The sequence below is a fragment of the Ammodytes marinus genome (assembly GCF_949987685.1).
Source record: "Ammodytes marinus genome assembly, chromosome: 11".
NCBI lineage: Eukaryota > Metazoa > Chordata > Actinopteri > Uranoscopiformes > Ammodytidae > Ammodytes > Ammodytes marinus.
The window spans coordinates 9,858,360-9,880,918 of NC_137215.1; the positions used below are offsets into that span (position 1 = coordinate 9,858,360).

The 22,559-nt window shown below is 40.7% G+C and overlaps 1 protein-coding gene across 1 annotated transcript; it reads left to right on the forward strand.

The window, feature by feature from the left end:
* The first annotated feature begins 337 nt into the window (after positions 1–337).
* On the forward strand, positions 338–22,543 carry LOC307257166 (protein FAM13A-like). The gene is made up of 20 exons (XM_080036314.1): positions 338–425; positions 901–1,102; positions 1,260–1,469; positions 2,095–2,275; positions 4,506–4,680; positions 5,973–6,094; positions 11,791–12,015; positions 12,224–12,347; positions 12,684–12,775; positions 13,548–13,605; positions 15,472–15,667; positions 16,431–16,680; positions 16,770–16,902; positions 17,486–17,567; positions 18,501–18,736; positions 18,914–18,997; positions 19,165–19,269; positions 19,673–19,887; positions 20,020–20,121; positions 20,590–22,543. Exons 1-20 carry the CDS (start codon positions 396–398, stop codon positions 20,714–20,716), a joined length of 2,949 nt encoding a protein of 982 aa, XP_079892440.1. The 5' UTR covers positions 338–395; the 3' UTR covers positions 20,717–22,543.
* The last annotated feature ends 16 nt before the right edge of the window (positions 22,544–22,559 follow it).

Consider the following 22,559-nt stretch of genomic DNA (forward strand, 5'->3'; position numbering starts at 1 on the left):
TAAATAAACATATCAAACACATTCACCTAGCCTTCTCTATCTATTTTATAAGCATCCTCTTGAAAGGCAGTCTGCTTCTCCTTCTCCTGGCAACGCCACCGCGAGTCACCATGGTTACTTGTGTGTCACGTGACTAGCAACATAAACAACATTTCGAAGGAGCTTGCTAACGTTAAGGTGGGAAGTAAGCTAGCTAACCCCTACTACCTTTTTAGCAACTGTACTTTTTTCACTTATTGATAACCTAAAGTTGAGATGTCAAAGTGATGGCAGTATTTGCTCCTCGTGCGGCGGACTTTCCGATAGTTTCTGACCGTGGAGCATCCTGTCGAGGAGGGGAAAATACGACTGCAACTGAAAAATGGAGAGCCGTCCCGATCCGCTGAACTGAAAACATGGGAGCAAGCGCTTCAGTATCGCTCTGTGTAAGTTAACCTACACTTCCATCTATTACATTCTTAAGTGTTTTTGTGACTTTTAAAATCGATTGCACTTTTTTTTGGGCAGGTTAATCTGTTAATATTGGGTATGAGGGGCAGAGTATCAATTTCCTTAAACAGTTTTGTTATCAAACAACTCCACTCAAAAAAAGACAAGTTAGCTGATGTTGTAACATGAAAATATGCAGTGGCTAGCTGTCGTTTTTTTACAGAAAATGTGCCATTGTGGCCTGGCTGAGTGTTTAATTGTTTTAGAATGCAGCTATCGGTGTCACATCTTAAAATTAATCAACGGTCGACAAGATCACATATAACTTAATAAGGGTTTGAGATCACAGGCTGCCTCATTACTTCTCTAAAAGCCATCTGTTTATGCAGGAATATGACTATGGTAAATTAATGTGGGAGCAATTTGATTTCTGTATTTGAGTCTGCTTCTGCATGTCCTCCCTCCATGCAGAGCAACCCATCTTCAGTGAGAATCCTGATGCCAACAGCTAAAGTCAGCCCAGAGCCCAATATTCCCAACCTGGCTTCACAGCCGCAACTGGCTGCCAGGTGTGTATTTGGTGTAGCCTTGGAAACACTGAGAGAGGACGGGCGGACTGTCAGTGGAATACCTATTGTGCTAAGAGACATGGTGGAGTTCCTGGATAACTACGGTAATTTAGGCACATATTGGCTACTCTTGTTCTGTTCTGTGACTCTGTGACTCTTATGCTATATTTTCATTATTTTTAAGAGCTCTCTCAATGCAAAAAAACCCTCAAATATCACCTGTATTTGTACTGACTGAATCCACTTGTTTCCACGTTACAGGAATGAATCACAAAGGTCTGTTCCGTCTGTGTGGCTCGGCGCTCCGGACCAGGCAGCTGAGGCAGCGGTGGGACGGTGGAGAGAGGGTGGACCTGGAGCATGAGCAAGATGTCATCACTGTTGCCTCACTCATCAAACTCTTCCTTCGTGAGCTGCCCACCCCCATTGTTCCCGAGCCCCATCGCAAACAGCTGGTTCAGAGCCTTAAAGGTACGGGAAAATTATGTTGGGACTGGAATCATTTGTGAGGTTCAAATGTCACAGTTAACTTCAGCATGGCACTTCTGAGCAAATACATTATGTCTCCGTACCGCTAGCTTCCCAGATTTGAGCGCTACAATAAAAACATTAAACAGCTGAGACATGATGGAGGCAGAGTGGAGAAACTGTTCATCTAGGCCTGCTGTTGGCAGGTGTTTTTTTTGCCCTTAGCAAGAGTTAAATCCCTTAAAGTTGGTGATTTTTACTTTGACTGACCAATTAATTACTTACTCCTATAATATGCACCCACTACTGACAAATGTCCATCTAAAATGACTTGAGTGCAAAGGGATGCCCTCATTAAAATAATTAATTATTTGGTATGAATTTAGGCTTTTTTATCATTTTATGTGTGTATGATAGGTGGTTTGGTATTCTCTATTAGGCCCCGTATCTTCTTAAATTGTATGCGATATTTAAGGCAGACAAGGGCTGTGTCCAGTAATGATAACATACCAACTAATGAAGACCTAACGAATCTGAGTCCGAGTATATGCTGTATATCCATAGATACCAGATGCTAATGATGGAAGAGCATGTGAATAAATACTGTAAAGTTTTTGCTTGTTTTTAGGGCATGCTGATGAGGAAGAGATGAACCTGTCTCTGGGAGAAAATCTTTGTCACATCCCTGACGACAACTTCATGATTTTGTCTTACGTCATCCACTTCCTGTCCAGAGTAGCTGCTCATAGCCAAATAAATCAGATGCCTTTGGAGAATCTGGCAACCATCTTTGGGCCTTGTATATTCCAGTAAGTTTCACTCGTTAATGCCATTTTCAAATCCTCTCCAGACCTGTACTGGGAAACAAGGTTCCTGTGGTCAAACCTATGGGTCAAACCAGCAAATCTGTCTGGGTACACGTGAATCTTCAGCAGACAGTTTAGTGACTTCTCACTGTATAATTTTAAGAAAGATTGTTCCTCTTTGTATACATTTTAAATGCTGTTTTTCACACAGAGTGCAAGAAATGACAGAGCAAATGTTCCCTTCAGAGCTGCTGAAAGGGAAATGTTCTGGCCTTTTTACAAGCTTGTCTCAGTCAGATCCAGATGTAGCAAAACAAAAAACACTGTGGTTGTGTTTCTTCTTTTTTCTACAACTGCACCACTAAAATCAGGGTGGAGTCATGTTTGTCACCAAGGAAGTGGGTGTGGATTGTGGTCGATAACAGAGAGTAATGCAAACAAAGACAGACAGATAAAACGGGGATCTTGAGCATTTTGTCGGATGCTTCTCCCCTCCTGTTTACAGAGCTCAGACATCTCTGTAAACAAACACACGCTAGGGAGACGCACTTACATTTAGACTTCTGTTGTTTGAGTTTCTGCAATATTGGGAAGGACTAATTATAGCCAGTCAACACATCCTTTCATCTCCCTGTCTCATCTACAGTATTTCACCCCTGTTTTCTCAGAAAGCCAACGGCATGTGGATGGAATGTGGTGTTAGTCACGCCATATTAGGGGAAAATGTCAGATGGTTGTAGCCAGGAGAAGGAGAGTGGGTAAGGGGGTGTGGAATTGGCAGCAGAGGTTTGGAAAAAGTTGGGGGTGGGTCTGAATTTTGTGGGAGCTGAAGTGAGTTGGAGAGTGCCCAGGGCTTTTTGCTTCTGGTTCCACAGGCATTTGTAGAAGAAGAAAAAAAATGAGGAGTAGAATTATTTAATGTATGAATGAAAAAGGCAAGAGAATCAATAAGAGAGTACATGCTATAAAATGTCCAGTTGAACAAGGCTACTATCAAGCTCAAACTGGTTTTACGGTATGTTTTTAAGCTGCTTTTAATATTAATAATCTTTATTTGTATAGCACCCTTCATACATAGAATGCAGCTCAGAGTGCTTTACATGCACAAAATAAAGATTATATAGAACAAAACACATTCATCACAGGCAAGAAACCATAGAGCAAAAGATGAAATAAAAACATAAAAAATAATCAAAGCAAGTTCAATGCATAAAAAATAAATAAATAAATATATATATATGGTGGAATTAACTAAAAGCAACAGCATAGAGATGCATCTTGAGCTGCTTCTTGAAACTGACGTTGCTGTTCTTATATGTAGGGGCAGTTTGTTCCAGCCCATTGGGGCATAAAAACAAAATGCTGCTTCACCATACTATTTCCGTTCATGTTTGGTACATTACGCAGGCCGGCACCAGAGGACCTGAGAGGTCGAGTTGGTAGATATTCAGACAAGCAGTCAGATAAATACAAGGGTGCTAAACAATGTAGTGCTTTAAAAACAAGTACAAACTATTTAAAATCAATCCTCAATGCTACAGGGAGCCAGTGTAGTAATGTATTAATTAAGTACTTTTTTTTGCATGTTACAAGATTTTGATAATATGTTCTAATTTAAGATTTAATGACTTGGTCTGGCAGACACTACAGCACATGGTCTCACCGTGCGGCACATGCTACAGCTCCTTTGGCAGCTCCCCCCTCATGCATACTTGTCATCTCTAAGCCTCTTTTAAAACAGCCTGTTGCCCATGTAGTGGTCTGTTATGTAATCCATGTGACAGCCTGCTCCTGTCCTGTTATTCCAATTAACCTGCCCACCATGTAAACATATCTATTTATACTTAAATAGTTCACATTATCTTCCCTTTGTGTATATTATGTTAAGCTTTAAGTTTCATGTATACAATGCATACAACCTTAAAAAGAAACAAAAACAGAATGGATGACAACAACAGCATAGCATATTGAAATAAATCGGTCTACTATTTTGGTCTGAGGTGCTGCATGCCGTGTTGTGAATGTCATTACCAGACGCTGCTGTGATATCCCTGACATTTAGAAGTTGCCAATGTCAAAGGAAAGCTTTACAAGTTTTACTGCTTGGGTGCTGTCAGTGGGGAATGTATTTTCTGTGTGTTAGGTTTTGATTTACTTCTACCGGGGGCCATTTTCAATGCAAAGTGCAGTGTGTGACATAGTGTTGTTGTTCCCCTGTCTCTTCTATCTGCAGTGTTCCATCAGGACCCAGGATGCTGGAGGAGCAGAGTGTGTCCAATGCCCTGTTGCTGCATCTTCTCAGGCATCAGAGGGTTCTCCTTCCAGACTTAACCGAGGGCACAGTGGACTCCTCCATCGCCTCCCTCTCACCACCTCCTCCTACACTCTCTGCTCTTTCACACTTTGAGGTGAACTATGCCTTTTTTTCTGACATAAATTGTAACGTATTTGTTGGAATTGCACGTTTTTTCTTTTTACACTAGTTCACTAAATGCAGTAAGCGGTGTAATTTCAGCACTTACCGACAAACAGCAATTTTAACTGCGGGGCCACAGTTATGCTATTCTTTGAATGTAGTATAAACTAGGGGTGTGCACGTGTACACGAGTAACCGTTTAGTAAATCATAACCGTTTAGGAAAAATCAATAAACGAAAACCGTTTAAAAAAAAAATCTTCAAATTTTAAATGTTCTTTTTTTCAAAGTTTTTAAATATGTTCTGGAGACACGCATTTATTGATTTTACATCACTAATAAACTACTTGGGGAGGATAAAAGCTAGTCTGCCTAATCTGTCTGTCCCTCGGCGTGTGTGTGTGAGTGTGTGTATAATCGCAAACACACGCACACACACACGGGGAGGCGCCGTTCTCGGGCTCGACTCACAGCCACGGAAGAGTGATGAAAGATAACCTAAAGATTAAAGTTACCCGGTTGACGTGAACTACGCGCGTAAGTAGCCCAAACTTTATAACACCTGTTCAACCTGCATAAACGTGGACATGTAGAAAGCGATAGGCTATATTAATCAGGAAATTAATGAAGCGCGATAATGACGGCGCACATGACAGGCGAACGCGTATGTGTGTGTGTGCGCTCGCCTACAGGACGGCGGGCGCACGAGGACAATGACGTCACGGTTAACCGTGTACACGAAAAAAATTCCGTCGTGTACACGGTTAGACATTTTTGTAAACGTTCACACCCCTAGTATAAACCAGGTATCTGCAAGTCGTTCAAAAGCCTTGGAATAATATTCACGGATGTCTTGAATTGACATTTCTGACATTTTTAAAGATATTCTATGACTATTTATGATATCCTGTCTGCACTGTGTCTGCATACATTTTACACGTTCAATCACGGGATTGCTGCAACAATAAATTGTGTGGTTCAATCCTTTTTTTGTGGAGTTTCAGACGGCACCATTAGACCTGTTATTGTTATTGTTATTATTGTTAATATAATTATCATGATTTATTTTTTACTTTGACAAAAACAAATAAATAAATAAATTCATACTCTTGATAAATAATTATAGGCGTAATGGTTACTAATGGCTCTCTGTCATTCTCATGTATGACCTTGAAAACTATATTAAATGGCATTTTATGGGGTATTAAGAAGGTCTTTAAAATACTTTTGATGTTATCTCTCTACAGTGGTGTGTGTGTGTATTCAGTCTTGTTGTCTCTGATAGGTCAGACCCAGCAGCTGTCACTCAGAGCAGAGTAGTGTGCAGAGGTTGGACGGAGGGACCACCTCAGTCTCAGCCAACGACGCTTTTTACCAACACATATGGATTCAATATCAACTCAACAGGTACTGCCATATATCATCACTAGCATCAGTAACTTTGTAACTGCAAGATACATACGATAGATAGATAGATAGATAGATAGATAGATAGATAGATAGATAGATAGATAGATAGATAGATAGATAGATAGATAGATAGATAGATAGATAGATAGATAGATAGATAGATAGATAGATAGATAGATAGATAGATAGATAGATAGATAGATAGATAGATAGATAAATTATTAGAAGTATTTATGTCCATTATTAAAACTATAATATCTCGTGTTCTTTTGTTCGGATGTATGGAAGGTAAAAAATAAAAGATGACTGGAAAAAAGTTCTCAGTTGTTTAATGAAGTGAGATCACAGGACAGCGTATGCAGGAGTCAGAGACAGACAAAAAGTCAAAAAAGTAGTGAGCCTTTTCGACAGCAAGGCTTTTTAACATATCTTGACAAAGTCTATTGATTGGTCTATCTTGTTGTCTTGTTTCTTCTCGTCCAATCCTCTTCTTCTTCGCTCTTGACCTGAACTATGCCGACGTAGAATTATGCTCCTAGGCTTGAAAGTAACTTGTATCTATGGCTTGGTCAGCTGAGTCAGGAAAATACAGTAGGCCTTTGTTTAAGATAGATACATCTGTCCCTTCTCTGGCCTCGTTATTCTGGGAAAAACATCTATAAAACTTACAAGAAGTTTTGTGCTAGTTTTTCTGCCTTCACCACAGTTAAGCTTTCAATGAAAATGTATGTAGATTGAATATACACAAACCTTTCCTTTCATACAGTATATTTTGTCCTTGAGAATAATTAGGACCTGCCCTTTCCCCTGGAGCATTTCACTCCATATTCAGCATCGTTTAGTTACTTGTGAGGTTGAGGTTGTATATTTGGTGTTAGGGCTGAGAAGCCATTCAAAGAGAAGGAGTATATTGGGGAGGTTTTTCAGAAAGGGGGAGGGTGATAAAAGGAGAGAGTTTTTTCTATATACTTTGGCAGTCTCTAGGCACACCGTGGATGGACTCATTTGTATGTTAAAAAACATTGAAATAGTGCGTTTTGCATAATATGGGACCTTTAAGGCCAACCACTGGAGGTCTTCTGCACTTTGTTTATTGAAGTCACAAAGATGTCAAACTGTGCTTTTTTAAAAAAAACATTGTCAGAGAGTACCACTTATTTTCTGGAAACTGGAACCTTTCATTTAGTGTTAAACCTTTCTCTAGATGGGCTGCCATCGGGAAGGCGAAATCTAATCAAAGTACATCACTGTACCACCTGTCGAGCTTGTGATACAATTAATTTAGGTATTGTTTGATGTCTTACTGTTGCATGCTTATGAAAAAATGTCCAGAAAGGCTAAATGCGTGTTACAAAACTTAGAAGTGGACACGTTTTATGACGATTATGTATTCAAGACACTCAGTTCACTATTCCTTAAAGCCACTACGAGTAACTTTGTCCGTTTGCGTCCCCTTTGGACAAAAGCGGTAGTATTTTTACGACGCCAGCTGTCGTGAAGCTGTTTTCTAGCTCGTGCCGGGCGTGCAAGATTCAAATGATCAGGAAGCAATATAGTGCATGTCCGTGTGTTGAAAGTGTGAGGACACCGGACTCTTTTCGGCTCAGTGAGAGTGGTTAGTGACACAGCATCAACTAATGCCAGTCAGTGCTACACACACCCGATTGCGATGGGTTGATGCAGGTTCACTAACCACTCTCACGGAGCCGAAAGACTCCGTGTCCTCACAGAAAGCGAATGAACGAGAGACGGCAGTTAGTATGGATCACGATGAGGTAATGTGTTTATGTTGTTGTAAATAATGACTATTTCAGATGTATAATGGTCATCTAATGATGGTGAGGCAAAGTAAACTTTGTTTTAGTAGGCTACCGCTCATTCATTTAGGAGTAAACACTGCAGTCTAGTTCACTCCCGTGAAATTATACGTTGCTTGGCAACGCCCTCCCGCCTGTCTACCACTCTCCCTTTTAGCTTTTCTTTATTGCATTTTCTTTTTTTTTTCTTTGATGGTTCAGCCCCGTTATCAGTCATTATGACGACAAATAACTGTCTCAAACAAGGCTCCCGCTCCCCTTCCCTCACCTGAGGGATAGGCTTCTCAAATCGCGTTGCTGCGCCACACTGAAATCTGCGACCAATACTGATATGTGACAATAGAGCCTGCACGCGCGAACCGAAAATCGGACTGGGTGTGCGACCAGACCAAACACAGTAATAAAAACTATATAAAAACGTCTTTCTTTGCACTGATGGTCTCGTTTGCTGTTAAAGGTAATTTATGATTATCAGAGGAAACATGAGGCTGTTTAAAAGATATTTAAATGTTACTCGTAGCTTTAACTTAAGATTTCTCTTCACTTGGGGGGCCTTTGTCAGTAGGGACGGGTTGCAAGCTGCTGAAAAAAACATTCTTACATTGAGGGTAGGTGGCAACACACTGCAGGCTAAAGAGCAACATCTCAGAAAGTGTGACATCCAGTATCTGTAGTCAACAGGAAAAAGTGCTGTTGCCTGTGCAGACTGGCCTTTCAGCTTAATGGCAAGTAAAAATAGCATCACTGTTTTGCTGCCTGAAGGAGCAGAGAAGTGGACCACAGACAAACGGATCCACCAGACTGAATCTATATCTATCTATTTGAAGAAATCCTTTCCCATTCAGAATTTGGAGGCTACAGTGCTATTTTCTTTTTTTCAAATTGTGAATGTGGTTGCTGCGAGGGTGGATGCAGACATTTATGTTTACAAATATTTTAAAAGAGTCGTCAGAAGATGTAGTGCAGGTCAAACAGGTGGCTTGAATTGTGCAGTGTTATTTCCACAGCTCACGTTGATGCACAACACTTAATCCAGCTGCCTATCTGCCAAATGACTGTTTCACGTTCCGTGAATTTGATCTAACCCTGTATAATAATACAAGGCACTGAGGTAATAAATCCATGTAGCCCAGATCAAGAACAGGTTCATCTGTTGAATGAGGAGTTTTTATCCAGTTATTAGGCAGCACCCTCTGTGGGCACATCCTCTTAGGTCATTTCATACAACATGTACACAGCTACAGATATTAGCCGGGAAATCTTTCACACCAGCTGGGGAAGAGCTTTGTGTGTTCTAACAACTTCCAAGCTGGGGTTTTTTTTAGCACGCAGAGCAAAACCGATATCAATCATTCTTTATCGAGCAGCTTCCCTGTCTCATCTGTTAAGCAGGGATCATACGCTGTATTATTGCAACTGTCGGTCTTATAAACAGTATTGTCTGACAGACAATAAGCTTTTCCTCTTTCCTTAATTGCCTGTTTCCCCATTTAAAGGACGTGGTCCAGATTATATTGTTCCTAGATATTGGAGTCGAAAGTGTATTTTGTTATTTGTATTAATTTATTAATCTTATTCAGAATTAACATTTCACAAGTCAGATGGGGATTTGTCACTTTTCATTTTGTCCTTCCTCCAAACATGTTTGTCATTTGCACGTCTAGCCATGTCTGGACCTCTATGCTTTACAGTTAACGTTACTGTACATTCTGTATAGTTTATAATTATGCTGATTCTAATTATACCCACAAAGAGTTTGGTTTCCAAACAAATTTCTGTCATGAGCAGATAATACATTTTTTTAAATTATTTTATTTATTTTATTCAAGTAGGTAAGTAGGTCTCGATAAGTAGGTCAGGATAGGTTGATACTTGATAGACATAAATGATCTTCTCTATGTCGTAATTTTTAAGTCAGTATTTGAGATAGCAGTTGGAGTTTAAACTGATGTGTTTGAGTGCAAATGTGTGCAGCCTTGTATGTATTTGTCTGTGTGCCTCGGCCTCTCTGTCCTACTTCCGTATTGCTGTGCTAGAACTGGCGTGGCTGAACCCAAATATGAGTTTGTGCTGTCATATGTAAGTTTATATCTGTTTTGTGTGTGTGTGTGTGTGTGTGCGTGTGCGCGCGTGTGTGTGTGTTTGTGCGTGCGTAGAGGTGCGTAGTTGTTTATTGTCACCCGTAATGCTAGACCGCTGTGAATTTTGGCAAAGGATGTTTTCTTGTCTGGTCTGCTTCAGCATCAGTGGCAACAAACATGACTCTGAAGTCCTCCACAAGTGAGTGAGATAATGCAAGGCTGTCTAATATCCAGAAGATATATTGTGTTGCTTTAGAGAAAGGGTCATTATTGCATAAAACTGTTCTTGGCTTGCTGTTATCTACCAACAAAGACATCTCTAGCATGAAGCAAAATTGTGTATCATGCATGTGAAGGAAGTTCTGTTAAGGTTGGAGGTCAACTCAGGTGGAAGAATATTTCAGGAGACTTGGATGAATTATGAAGTGATATTTATTACAGACTTGGCCAAGGAGAACCGGACTGCAACTCTCGTGACTTGCACTTCAATTCTGACAAACTCATGCTTAGAGCTGTGTATTAACCTCGTGCTATCTCTAACACCTCCCCGGCTCGGGCACCAAGCGTACCAATGTTTCGGTTCAGAGCTGAACACAGTGAACCATAACATTCTGGAGTAGAAGGAGATGAGACTTTATCTATACAACTGACCTAAGTGTCTCCTAACAGGCTCCAGGGCTGAGTTAGAGTCTGTGAGACAGACACACAAGATAGGCATATATGACCTATTCATCTTTCCCATTAATATAACAACTAAAGACCCACAATTCCCTCACAATGCATATGAACTTTACAGTGTTTACAATTCACTTGCTGTTGTCTGCAGATTTCTTTTGTCATCTATTGCTCCAAGTTATCCGAGATATCAAGTGAGGTTTCTTTTAACTAGGTGTCACTAATAATATAAGCTCTGTTAGGATGAAGGATGGTTGTGGAAGGTCAATTTGGAGCAGAAAAGTAATTTGTGTTCATAATGCAGACTGCTGCCCGCTCATCTCATTATTTAACTAGTAGCCTCATTAGTTTCTTGCTGTTGCTGTACTGATATATCTGCTGCAGGTTACAGCTCTGGAGTCACACAACACTTGAAGCGAGTACATGACCGATGGACTGTTTCTTGTTCATGTTGCGGCAAATCATTTTTGCTTGTTTTAGCTTGGAGCAGCTCATTAGAGCCTTGTGAGATGTGTCATAGTGTTGTAGCATTACATTAAGCCCTGCTGATTCTGTACCTACTGGATGTTTGTTTTCCACACTACCCGATGAAGAGGCCAGCTCTTAACTCATGTTAGCCTTGTGATGCGCATATCGATAGACTTTAAATCGTTTGATTTAGATAAAGTGTACTCCTGCTAACAACAAGTGCCATCTTCAAAATGTTTGGTCTTCATGTCTCAAAGGACAGATGGTGTCGCATTGCTTAGCCCACTGAGGCTAATTACAATGTGTGATATTGGGCTATATTAATAATACTGATGTGATTTGATTCCTTATATATATAATATAATTGTAGATGAGGAATAAACTATTATAAAAAAAAACAATCTTTTGGAGAATCCCATCTTCAATGGCCCATTCAACCACTTGTTTTCTGGATAAAAGGGCAACATTTGTTCCAGAACAGCAATAATTATAAATTAATTACTAATCTATAAATCATCGGTAAGTGAAGTATTGAGCAAAAACAAAGCCATTAGATACAACTTATGAACACTTTTTAAAGGATGCTACTTGTTTTGTAGTTATGTGGTATTATTTCCTCATCTCCACTGTCTCTCTCTGTGTCCCTCCGCAGTGTTGACATGCTGCCGCAGGCTTGTGGAACCAGCTCTGACGTCAGCGCTGACATTCAGAGGCTGATCCCAGACCAGGAGGCTCCGGGGGAGAGCTATGGAAATAAAGAGGCCGGCTGTGTGCTCTCCTGCCCCGCTGACCCAGGGCCAGAGCTACGTAATCACCAGAGCGTACCATCCCAAAGCGGCCAGGGAGAGTACCTGGGGTTGGAGTGTACCACACAAGGGTGAGCGTCTCTTCCGCTTGTCTTTCCTTATTTACCACCCAGATGATGTTTTTATCTTTTTTGATTTGGTGAGGTCACAGCTCTGTTTAAACTGTTGCCAAAAATCTCCCATTTGCTTGATCCCTTTTTCTCAAAACTCAAAACGTGAAATACATTTTCCTTGATACAACATTAATGTATTGTATAACAACAGTTTCTTTATCAACAGGATCTTTTCACAGTACAATACGCCAGCATTCACCTCCATTTCAAAGGAAAAAGATGAGGAAGAAGCAGATGAGGTAGAGAGTAGAAGGACACCTTCCTCACCCATCAAAAACAACTTATCAACGGTGTGCATGGTTGATTTTCATCATTGTTTTTTTCCACAATGTTTTCTTTCCCATTTTTCTTCTTTGATTATGTCCTTTTCTTAAGCCTATTAAACTGTGACTCAAGCTGCTGCATTGAACATCTATAGCTGTGAATATCATTCCACGACAACGGTTTCTATGGTATTAAGATGTATTTCTAGATCTATTTTTAAAAACAGAGTCAGCTGCTCCCTCCTGCATGAGCAGAAAAATACATTCTGCTGAGTGTAAAATGTTAAATGAAGTAGTATAGCAATTTATTTTAGCTCATTGTGGGACTGGAAGATTATATGACATTGCTTAAATTTTTTTCAGGCTTCTACAGATGCAGGGCAGAAATCATCAGAGTGTTGCGTAGCGAATAAATCACAGAGCAAAAACCAAACACAGACTCAACACACAGAAAGGTGAGAGGAACATGTCCTCATGAAGACTACGCATGATGACAATTTGTTGCAGTTGTGTTTTCCTCCTTTATTTCTTGACAGAAACCATTTTAACTTTTAACTTTCATAAATGACATATTTTAATTTTGATTCAAACAATCTCAAAGAGAAGGAAGAATTCATGAACAAAAGTGTCAGTGTTAATAATTTTAGCGCGGTTAAAGTTAATTTTATCCGATTTTTTTGGTATGCTACAGTTGTTTCTGTCCTCTCCGTTCAGCTCATCTCTGAGCCCTACAGTCAGTTCAGAAGTAGGTTATCAGAGCATTGCGCTGCTCATAGTCATGGTTTTGATATGATTTCAGTCCAGATAGCACTGAATTTGCCATAGGGGCTCACTAGCCAAATTAGGCAGCGCTGCATGGTGGCACGCATACTTTTTGTTTGCGCTGCCTCTGCAGAGCCACAGGACCAGTCTTCTCAGTCATGCCTCATCAGTGTGGGACATGAATCAGCCACAACCTTTAAGTCAGATGAATGTCTGGCCTCAAAGCTACACACAGCACTGGGCATGTTCTGCCTGAGAGCAGATATGATACAGTATTGATTATGAAAACAGACGGAGCACAATGTGTATGTAAGTCATAAGGACTGAAAACCATAGGGAGAAACAATGTACCTTCATATATATTTTTAATTATTTTTTAAATGTACCTATACTTTTTTAACGAGTAATACTAAAAAAATAAGTTTTATTGTATTTGGTTGTTGATGACATAATTTTGTTTTCCAGCACGCTGTGTTTCATGGAGGACAAGACGGACGAAAAAGCTACAGCATCTGAGCGGAAGGTAAACCCGGATTTTTAAAGTACATAGCTACCATTTCCAAACTATTTCCACACATTCCCATTTAAATTCTAGCCAGAAAGGATCATTCTATCATTGCCAGGACTGAGAGTTATAGCCTTCAGCTTGCTAACAAAAGACCACTGTGATAGCCTTAAAGTTTAGTCAGGCTACTTTTAAAGAAGTTTTAAAGTGATATGCCTGGGTAAACAAACGATTTCCTTTACTATTTTGTTCAACTATAGAAAGACGTGCTTTTTAACCTTGGGTGTGGTGAAAAAGGAAAAGACTCACCATCCCTCCTAATGTGTCATAGTAACCTTCATCTTGTAAGTAAGTGGGCACCATGAATGAGACTTCATCAGTAGATACAGTATGCTGTTTGTTCCTTAAGAGTAAAAGAGAAGGAGGATGTGATGGTTCTCTTGACAGACACAATTGATTGCAGAGGCAGCAGTGTTATCCATGACGTACGTTCTCCTTCCCACTCTGTTTTTAGACACATTCCAGCGATGCTGTGCGTGTTCTGCGTTTGCACACCTGTATTGCTGTAGGTGTGAGCTTCCTTTGCCTGTGGGTGTCTTTGCTACAGTAATAACAGCCTCCTCCTCCTTTCTCTCACTTCCATCCTTCCCCCCTCCTCTGTGTGACGCACAAAGCACTTTATTTTTTTATATTTTATGAATGAACATCGAGAAGGGAGAGGCCAAGCCCTTATCTTCTGACAGGGATGCTGAAATGACGTCAGAGCATTTAAAAAAAACAAAAGAAAATCCCCAAACCAAACAACATTTAATTTTAACCTGCCCACTGAGCCCATAATGTTTATGCTGGTCGCCAAATCTCTTTTTTTACCTCAGCAAAGCTAACCATCAGCATCCACTGCGTATACACCTACACACACACACACACACTCATACAGAGACAAACCGTTACGTAACTCCCTGCAGCTCTTTGAGTCAAGTAAAATGTCTTAGCCTGTTCGGACAACGTTGCCATGGAAACGCCTCGTCACATACAGCATCTCTCTCCTCCCCATTGCGCACACACACACACACACACACACACACACACACACACACACACACACACGCACCCACACCCACATGACACGCACTGACATCAGCGGTATTCCCACCGATCCCCTTCTCCAGTGCATGATGAATAATCTATGTGGAGGCCGTTCAGCAGCAAAGACGCCGGGAAAGCCAGTCAGAGGGAAAACCAAGTGGATTTAGGGAAGTCTCTCCTATTAAGGGAGGCGCTATCCTCTCATACACTCACACACACCCACAAACACGCAGATCGGGGGAGCTGGGAAGAATCACAGCGATACTGCTAATGGAATATCAGCATGTTGATCATCAGGGAACCCACGCTGGATGCTGATGCATGTTAGGAATCTGAATCACTGACTGACAAAAGTCAGCAGGATTCTCCTCCAGCTTTTAGTCGCACAGAGACCCGGAGAGAGAGCTACATACAGAGGAAAGCCCCTATTTGCAGAACTGAAAATATGCATCACGATCACCTATAATATCTGCTTTTGTAACTGACTGGGAGCCTTGATCAATTTAATTTTTTATTTTGGAGAAGTTTCTTCCTCTGCCTTTTGACTCATCCCTTTCATAGGAGGCAACAACTCATCGCACCTACTCCTGCAACTCTCTGCCTATACCACGCTTTAAAGACAGAATATTTATTTTCATTGGAGAGGGTTGAACTGGTTTTATAGGACGTCTCAAGGATTCCTGAGCAGCATGTGAAACGCTGGGGACTCCCATCTACGCAAACAACAGCGCACCTTTCAGACTTCTCCTGTCCCTGCCGGTCTGCAGCCCTGAAGCCATGTTCTGCTTCTGTTTCCAGAGCCCTTCCCTCAAGCTACAAGCCCTTGAGTCTGACCTGGGACCCATGACACCACCACGGGTAGACCTCCAACTTCAGGAGCAACAGCCTCTTTCTACCCAAGAGCCCAGCCTGTATTTGACCCACAAGCTGCTGCTCCATCCGCCACCATCACCACCTTCTCAGGATCAGCACACGGTAGACTCATCAAAGGCTGGTAAGGCAATAGAAATGAAGCTCTGATGTACTAAAATGATAATATTCAGGTTCCTGAATTTTAATGATTGCATATTTATCTAGGGTAAAAAGGAAAATGATGCACTAGTGGTGAAAGCCCTTTGTCAATAATTAGATCGATCTACTTTTTTCATGAAGTCTATTGTCCAAACAACCTCACATTACAGTACCTCAAGCTTAAGGGGTCTAATTGGGAATCAAATCAATAACCCTGTCAGTTTAAGAGCCACACTTTTTTTCTAGTGTATTAGTGCTTTTATTTATTGTATCCAGTTCAATATCACAGCGTTTTCCTAGCTGCTGTAACTCCTTCATTTCAATAACCATCAATAAATCTTGACAGCGAACTATGAGCTCCATCATATCCCTGAGCTGGGTGTGTCTTCCCTTGACAGAGCGAACCAGGTTGTGATGCTTTTACTGTTGCATCACTGCACGCTGCCATGTGACATGAAGACTTGTAATATACTGTATATTATTCAATAATATGTAATATTTAAAGTCTAGAACACTAATGTAGATCTTAGGTTTTTCTTCTTTATTCACCTGTCTTGTTCTGGCTAAACATGGCAAGAAACCAGTGTTTTTTAATCCTGATTCAGATGTGTTGTTTATTACATTTATCCCTGGAGAGATCTTAAATATGAGTAACTTGAATAAGAATGGTCTTTCTCTCCCATTCTTACTCCTTCTTGTTCTCTTCCTACCTATCCCTAACAACCCTTTTTTCCTTTCTCTTGCAGTGCACAGCCTATCGCCCAGTTCCTCAGAGTCCAGTCCTGTCCTCTCCACTGCCATTCTCTCTGAGGGGTTTCCAGCCAATGACATGTTGCTGAGCCCACCGGGCCCCAACACCAGCCCGCTGCTCTCTCGTTTCACCACCAGCGACGGCCCTGTCCCCTCGCCGCGCTGCCACAACCTCAGTCACAGCCAGCGCTACAACCTAGACCCTGATGCAGCCCCCTCTCCACCGTGCTCACAGCATATACGCATGTAAGACAACCCACTGTTTGAAGAAATCACTGTGATAATGGTGTATAAAGATGCAGTGGATTAGACATGGATGTTTTTTCTGTCTCCAGGGCTCGCAGCAGTGTTCATACAGAGCCAGACGAGGGCACTGTGTCCACCTTAACGCTCAAAAGACACATTCACTGCCTGAAGAAGAGTATCAGGCATTTTGAAGAGCAGTTTGAACAGGAGAAGCACTATAAGGTGAGGGACCAAATCAGAGCTGCTTGGGCAGCTGAATTACCTTTTCTTTCAAATGAGTTACAATCAAGTTTTAAAAAGATGCTGTGGATGCTAGCAACAAACAACAGACATAGAAAACAACATTTATAGCAAAAAAACGCATACTGGAGTGATTTACTCCCTCTACTGGCACATTGGAAAAATACATTTTGTCACCCTGTGAATCCCTATTCAACTAGTTGATAGGGCTACTACCAAACAGAAAGATACAGATACAAAATAAATACAAATAATAAAGTAAAGAAGATAAGTTCCTGGTACTCAGTCTAAGAGAAAGGTCAATGTATGCATGCACATGGGGGTTCCCAAAGTCAACCATTATCATAAATATAACTGGCATAACATCTACAGCCAGATGTGTATTGTTTTTTTATTGCTTTTACTGTCTAAAGTTGTATGTGTTTTTTTTCAAAAGCATTGATGAAGAAAAGTTGCACACTGAACATCGTTGTACTTGTAAAATGACAATAAAGGATATTCTATTCTATGTTCTGTCAGGGATGTAAATTTAAAAAATCTTTTTTTTTCTTCTTCCTCTTTTCAGCCGGCCCACAATGACAAAACGGCACATCCAGAGGTGGCCAGACTGATGAAGGAGCTCATCAAGAGTCGCAAGCAGCTTAAAGGTCAGTTACATAAGTACACACTCAAGCACATGAATTAATGATTGCAGTGGTGGTTGAGGTATTCAGATCTTTGCTTGAGTAAAATTGCAAGTACAACAATTGTATAGTATTATTTCTACAGAAAATATATATAGGCCTATAAAGAAAATATTTTATAATTTATGATATTATTGAATTGTTAATAATAATGATCAAGCATCAATGTCAAAGTACAATTTTTAATTTTTTTTAAGATATTTTTTTTTGGCATTTTTATGCTGTATTGATAGTGTAGAGACAGAGTTGAAATGGGGCAGAGAGGGGAGTGACATGCAGAGAACGACCGCGGGCTGGAATCGAACCCGGGTCCGCTGCTGGCTGAGGCCCATGGGGGGACGCCCTACCAACTGAGCTAAGGGCGCCCCCCAAAGTACCATTTTCATGCTGTACTGTATCTGCGGCTTCCAACCTAGGGTTCTGGCCCTTGTGGAGAGTCACAGGATAAATCTTGAGTGGTTGTGAAATGATTATTGAGGTGTAGAAATGAAACAACATAATTTTTTTTATATTTCTATTTGGTATATTATCTAGTCTTTGCTTTTTCTGAAATATAAGAGTTTTACCTACAGTCATTTTAGCCTCAAACAGTTGAAATGAGACACACTCTTTTGTGGAGCTGCTACATACTCAAATATCTCAAAGGTGCTAGACGGGGCTTTTTTGTGAGTAATCACAAGCCAAAAAAGTGCAGTTCAGTAGAAATATAAAGTAGCAGAAAATTTACATAAAATCTGTACTTGACTAAAGCATTTGAGTCAATGTACTTAATATCTTTCCACCTCTGAATTTTGCAACAATATCAATATATTTTATTGGAGAACGACATTTTAGATTCACTCGGTCCCTATTCCCATGTCAGCTTAGTTTTCTGAACTGCTTCTCTTTTTTTTTTAGAGCAAAAGCTAAAACAATCAGATGAGGACGGTCGCGTGGGCCAGAGAAGCTTGAACCCATCAGCTGAGACAGGCAGGAGCAACAGAGAACACAGGGAGGCGCCAGTGACAGGGACGGAGCTGCAGCAGCTTAACAACAACAGCAACGCCAAGCCCAACCTGGAGGAAACCGTCAACTCTATAACCAACAGACTGCAGGAAAAACGGCGAGAGCAGGGCCTTCCTGACAGCCTCAAGGTTAGTGTCACAGGTTCACACACTGCTATTGTAATCTAGGTTTTAGTTTGTCTGATTCCCTGGGCTGAAGTGAGAATCAGTGTGTTGCTGAACCTGCATAAAACAAGTGGGGGAAAAAAATCATGTTTGAACGGATGGTCTTTTTAACAGTGTTGTTCACTGTGCCTGTGTGTGCAGGAGATGTCCCGTTTCCAGATGACTTTAGAGAAGAGCAACCTGCAGAAGTGTTTGCTCTACTTCGAGGGTCTGCATGGACGACCTGTAAGTGTGTTTATGTCTTAGTGTGCATTAGTTGAAGGCTCCCACTTGAGTACTTTAGGTCTCCCCACCCTATCCTTACATCGTTTTCTCTTTCTTTCTATTTGTATATAACCAGCAATTACAAAATGGTTTGTGTCTACGTCTCTTCTCGTCTTGTGTGTCTTCAGAGTACCAGGCAGGAGCGGATTCTGATGAAACCTCTCTATGATCGCTACCGCCTTCTGAAACAGCTGCTGCATTCTGCGGCTGCTGCAACATTCATTACGACCATTGTGAGTAAACGTTGAATACTACATTTTGTCTTGTAGTGAGAGATCTCCGGAACCGGACAAACCCACTGTATTTTTCATCATGTGGATTAAGCCTCGGCCAATACTGAAGAGTGTTACTACTGACCTCTAGTGGTCAGATAAAACATTACAAGACATTCCAGGTCGTTCTAATAACCAATATTCAAGGTGAACTACTTTCACTCATTATGTCTAATAATGCTGGCCTATGGCAACTCAAATACACAGCATTCCATGACAAGCTTCTAACAGGCTGAAAAAATCAAGTAAAATCAGATTGTGTTCAGTTCTTGACACACATTGCAACTCTCGGCTTTAACTTAGTCAAATGTTTACGCTGACAGATTAGTGATGTGTGTGTTTTATTGGTTGTGTTTCTACATAGGAAGAAGAGGAGGGCTCCGATGAAGAGCGTCCCAAACAGTGCAGCCCCAGGCAGCAGCCACTCTGGCTGAAATCTCCCGGGGGTGTGTCGTCAGACGAGTCGATGAATCTGCCTCCACTAGAAATGTCTGATACACCTCTGGTGTCACCGCTGGAGGAAGTCAAGGGTCTGCATCCACAGATCATCTCCATGGCAACACTACATGAAGCTTCCAGGTACTTTGTGTGTGTGTGCTCTATGGTGTGATTTCCAATTTGTCACACCATTGCTTTAAACCAATTGTTGTCATAGTTACAAGTGAGTTAAATCCCCACATTTACATGAGTTCTTTGATTATTTCTTTACAGACCAGAATTACTGGATCACGTCAGGATAGCGCGATTAGAAAAGAGACGGCTTCACCAAGCGCTCCGGGAGTTTGAGGACCACTTCTACAGGCAGACGGGCAGGTAAATGTTACATACAGACACACACACACACACAAAAATGACTCATGCAACACGTACAAACTACTTGGGCTTTTACATTTTATTTTGTCTTTTAATAAACTTGGAACATTTGGTTTTCAACAATGCCTTGTGAAAAACAAAACAAACAAAAAAAACACCCACAAAGGATATCCCATCGTAATGGTACGACAGTGTAATGCACACTCACTTTAACGTTAATACAGCACAGACAGCTCAGGAAAGGGACGAAGAGAGAGATGTTTGCTCTGAACTGTACACATCCTTTGTACTGTACATGTTAGTCCTCCAAAGAAACACAGTACGTTTTTGATAAGAATACACACTGTACAAAGCTATCTGAGTAAGGCAACATAGGGACTATCAACCAGTTAATGAAGCTGCTGCAGGTCGTTTGAAACTACAAAAGTTTTGCCTTCATCTTTTCTTTCCCTCATGTGTTGTGAACAGGGTTTGTCAGAAGGAGGACCGTGGGCCCATGGCAGAGGAGTTCTCCCAGTATAAGAACGTCAAAGCCAAGCTCCGTCTTCTAGAGGTCCTGCTCAGTAAACAACAGGACTCAACCAAGACCAGCTGAGTTAACTCACAGTGGGACTTTTATTATCTAACTTAACAGGACTCCATCCTTTCTGAAAAAGCAGGTCTTGAAGCTGCCAGCTCTGCTGTAGTTTCATGCCATGCTCATTATGTCGATGCACTTTACATGAAGAAAACTAATAGACATTGGTGACAATCGGATTGAAATGCTTAGAATTTAGTCCCAAACAAACATGAATTGTCATTTGTGAAGCATCTTATTATAAGCCTGATGTAGCAAGTGTGTTGTATGAAGCACTAATTCATGTCAGTGATGAAGAGCTGTAACAAACTGATGTTAGTTACATATTAGTCATTTTAAGATTACTGTTCGTATAGTTTGGCACTTTGTTACCTGCTTTTTTCCCAGTGCCAAAACACCCTTTTTGGATTGCTTTGTCCGTAGTTGATATGGAAACTGCATTTCTAAAAAGTGCTGTCTTAGCAAAACAAACAAACATGTAAGCTTAAATGCAATCAGAGACAATCCTGTAGTGTTTGTGCATGTCAGTTTTTTAGTCCTACATTGTGCTATGATATGCATTAAGAATGTCATACTCAATCTACATCAATTTACGTGCTCAGCTTGGAAAATATGTGAACGTTAGTGAAAGTTGACATTGTATTGCAAGTTATATCTTCCGCCAGATGTGTGTTCATCCCCCCCATTTTGCTTGTGTGAAATAAAATTCCCTCTAAATGCAGTTGTTGACAATGATCAGCTTTTGACATTGTGCACTTCTGGTTTATATAATTTTCTATATATATAGATATAGATATTTATATATATATATGAATGTATCAATAAAAATAAATATTTTTTCACATTTATTCTGCTAAACACAGTTTATGGTTCTACTTTCTTTCGTTCCACTGACAACAATAAAATAAGAGCGACTGTTGCTAAAAAAGGTTGCTATGGTAAAGGTACTGACAGCTTTCATACTCATGCTGCTCAGAACTGCATCATGCTTCTTTTTTTTTAGGTTTAACAAGTTGTTCACAATCAATCATCAAAGACTTGACTTGGTGAATACACATTTCAGAGGCTGTTGCATTAGTACTGTTAAAATTCACACAGCGGTTTCATGTCCGTTTTTTAATACCTTTGGTATAAAGAAAGATGACTCCCGATGCTGCAGCCCTTGAAAATTGTAGTACCAGTCCATGCCACTAGTAGGAGGTAAAAATAAGTCTGAACGTGTCTACTGCGGAATGAAAACATATTATTTCTAAAACGACAAACAGTCAAAATAATTCTAGTCCACATGAACAGAGGACGCTCGATCAACAGCATATCAATAATAACAAGGCAAAGGTTATTAACAAAGACTTATTAAAATAAATAAAAGGAAATTTAGAAGAAGCAGCCCATGTTTGTTAGTATGGTTAAAGGGTTTGGTCAATATGCCAGTGTTGACTAACAGAATGGATAGATTGGATCAGTGTCCCAGGTTTAGATTGCTCAGTTTTATGTATGTTTTCAACATTAATGGTAACAGTGCAGGTGTCGGAGTGCGTACCTTCCTCTTTTTTTCCCCCTCAACTCTTCTTTGGGAATGATGGTCTCTTGCGAGTACAGAGCGGTGTCAGAGATATGTAGGTGTGCACCTCTAGGAACCTACTTAATCTGCTGCTTCATGCATGTGTTGGTCTGCTTCATCAGTACATGTGGTCGTCCTGTGTGTGTGTGTGTGTGTGTGCGTGTCTGTATGTCTGTTTGTCTGTCTGTCTGTCTGTCTGTCTGTCTGTCTGTCTGTCTGTCTGTCTGTCTGTCTGTATGTGTGTAGAGGTGAGTCACCTCGAGTCCTTCCCTCTCTCTCCTAGATTTTTCCTTTTTCTTT

Bases quoted from the DNA above. Each gene is read 5' to 3' on its own strand.
- LOC307257166 (XM_080036314.1), top strand. From the start codon at position 396: ATGGGAGCAAGCGCTTCAGTATCGCTCTGT. The intron at 4,681-5,972 runs GTGAACTATGCC...TGTCTCTGATAG, and splicing joins CTGCTCTTTCACACTTTGAG to GTCAGACCCAGCAGCTGTCA. The intron at 15,668-16,430 runs GTAAGGCAATAG...TTTCTCTTGCAG, and splicing joins GGTAGACTCATCAAAGGCTG to TGCACAGCCTATCGCCCAGT.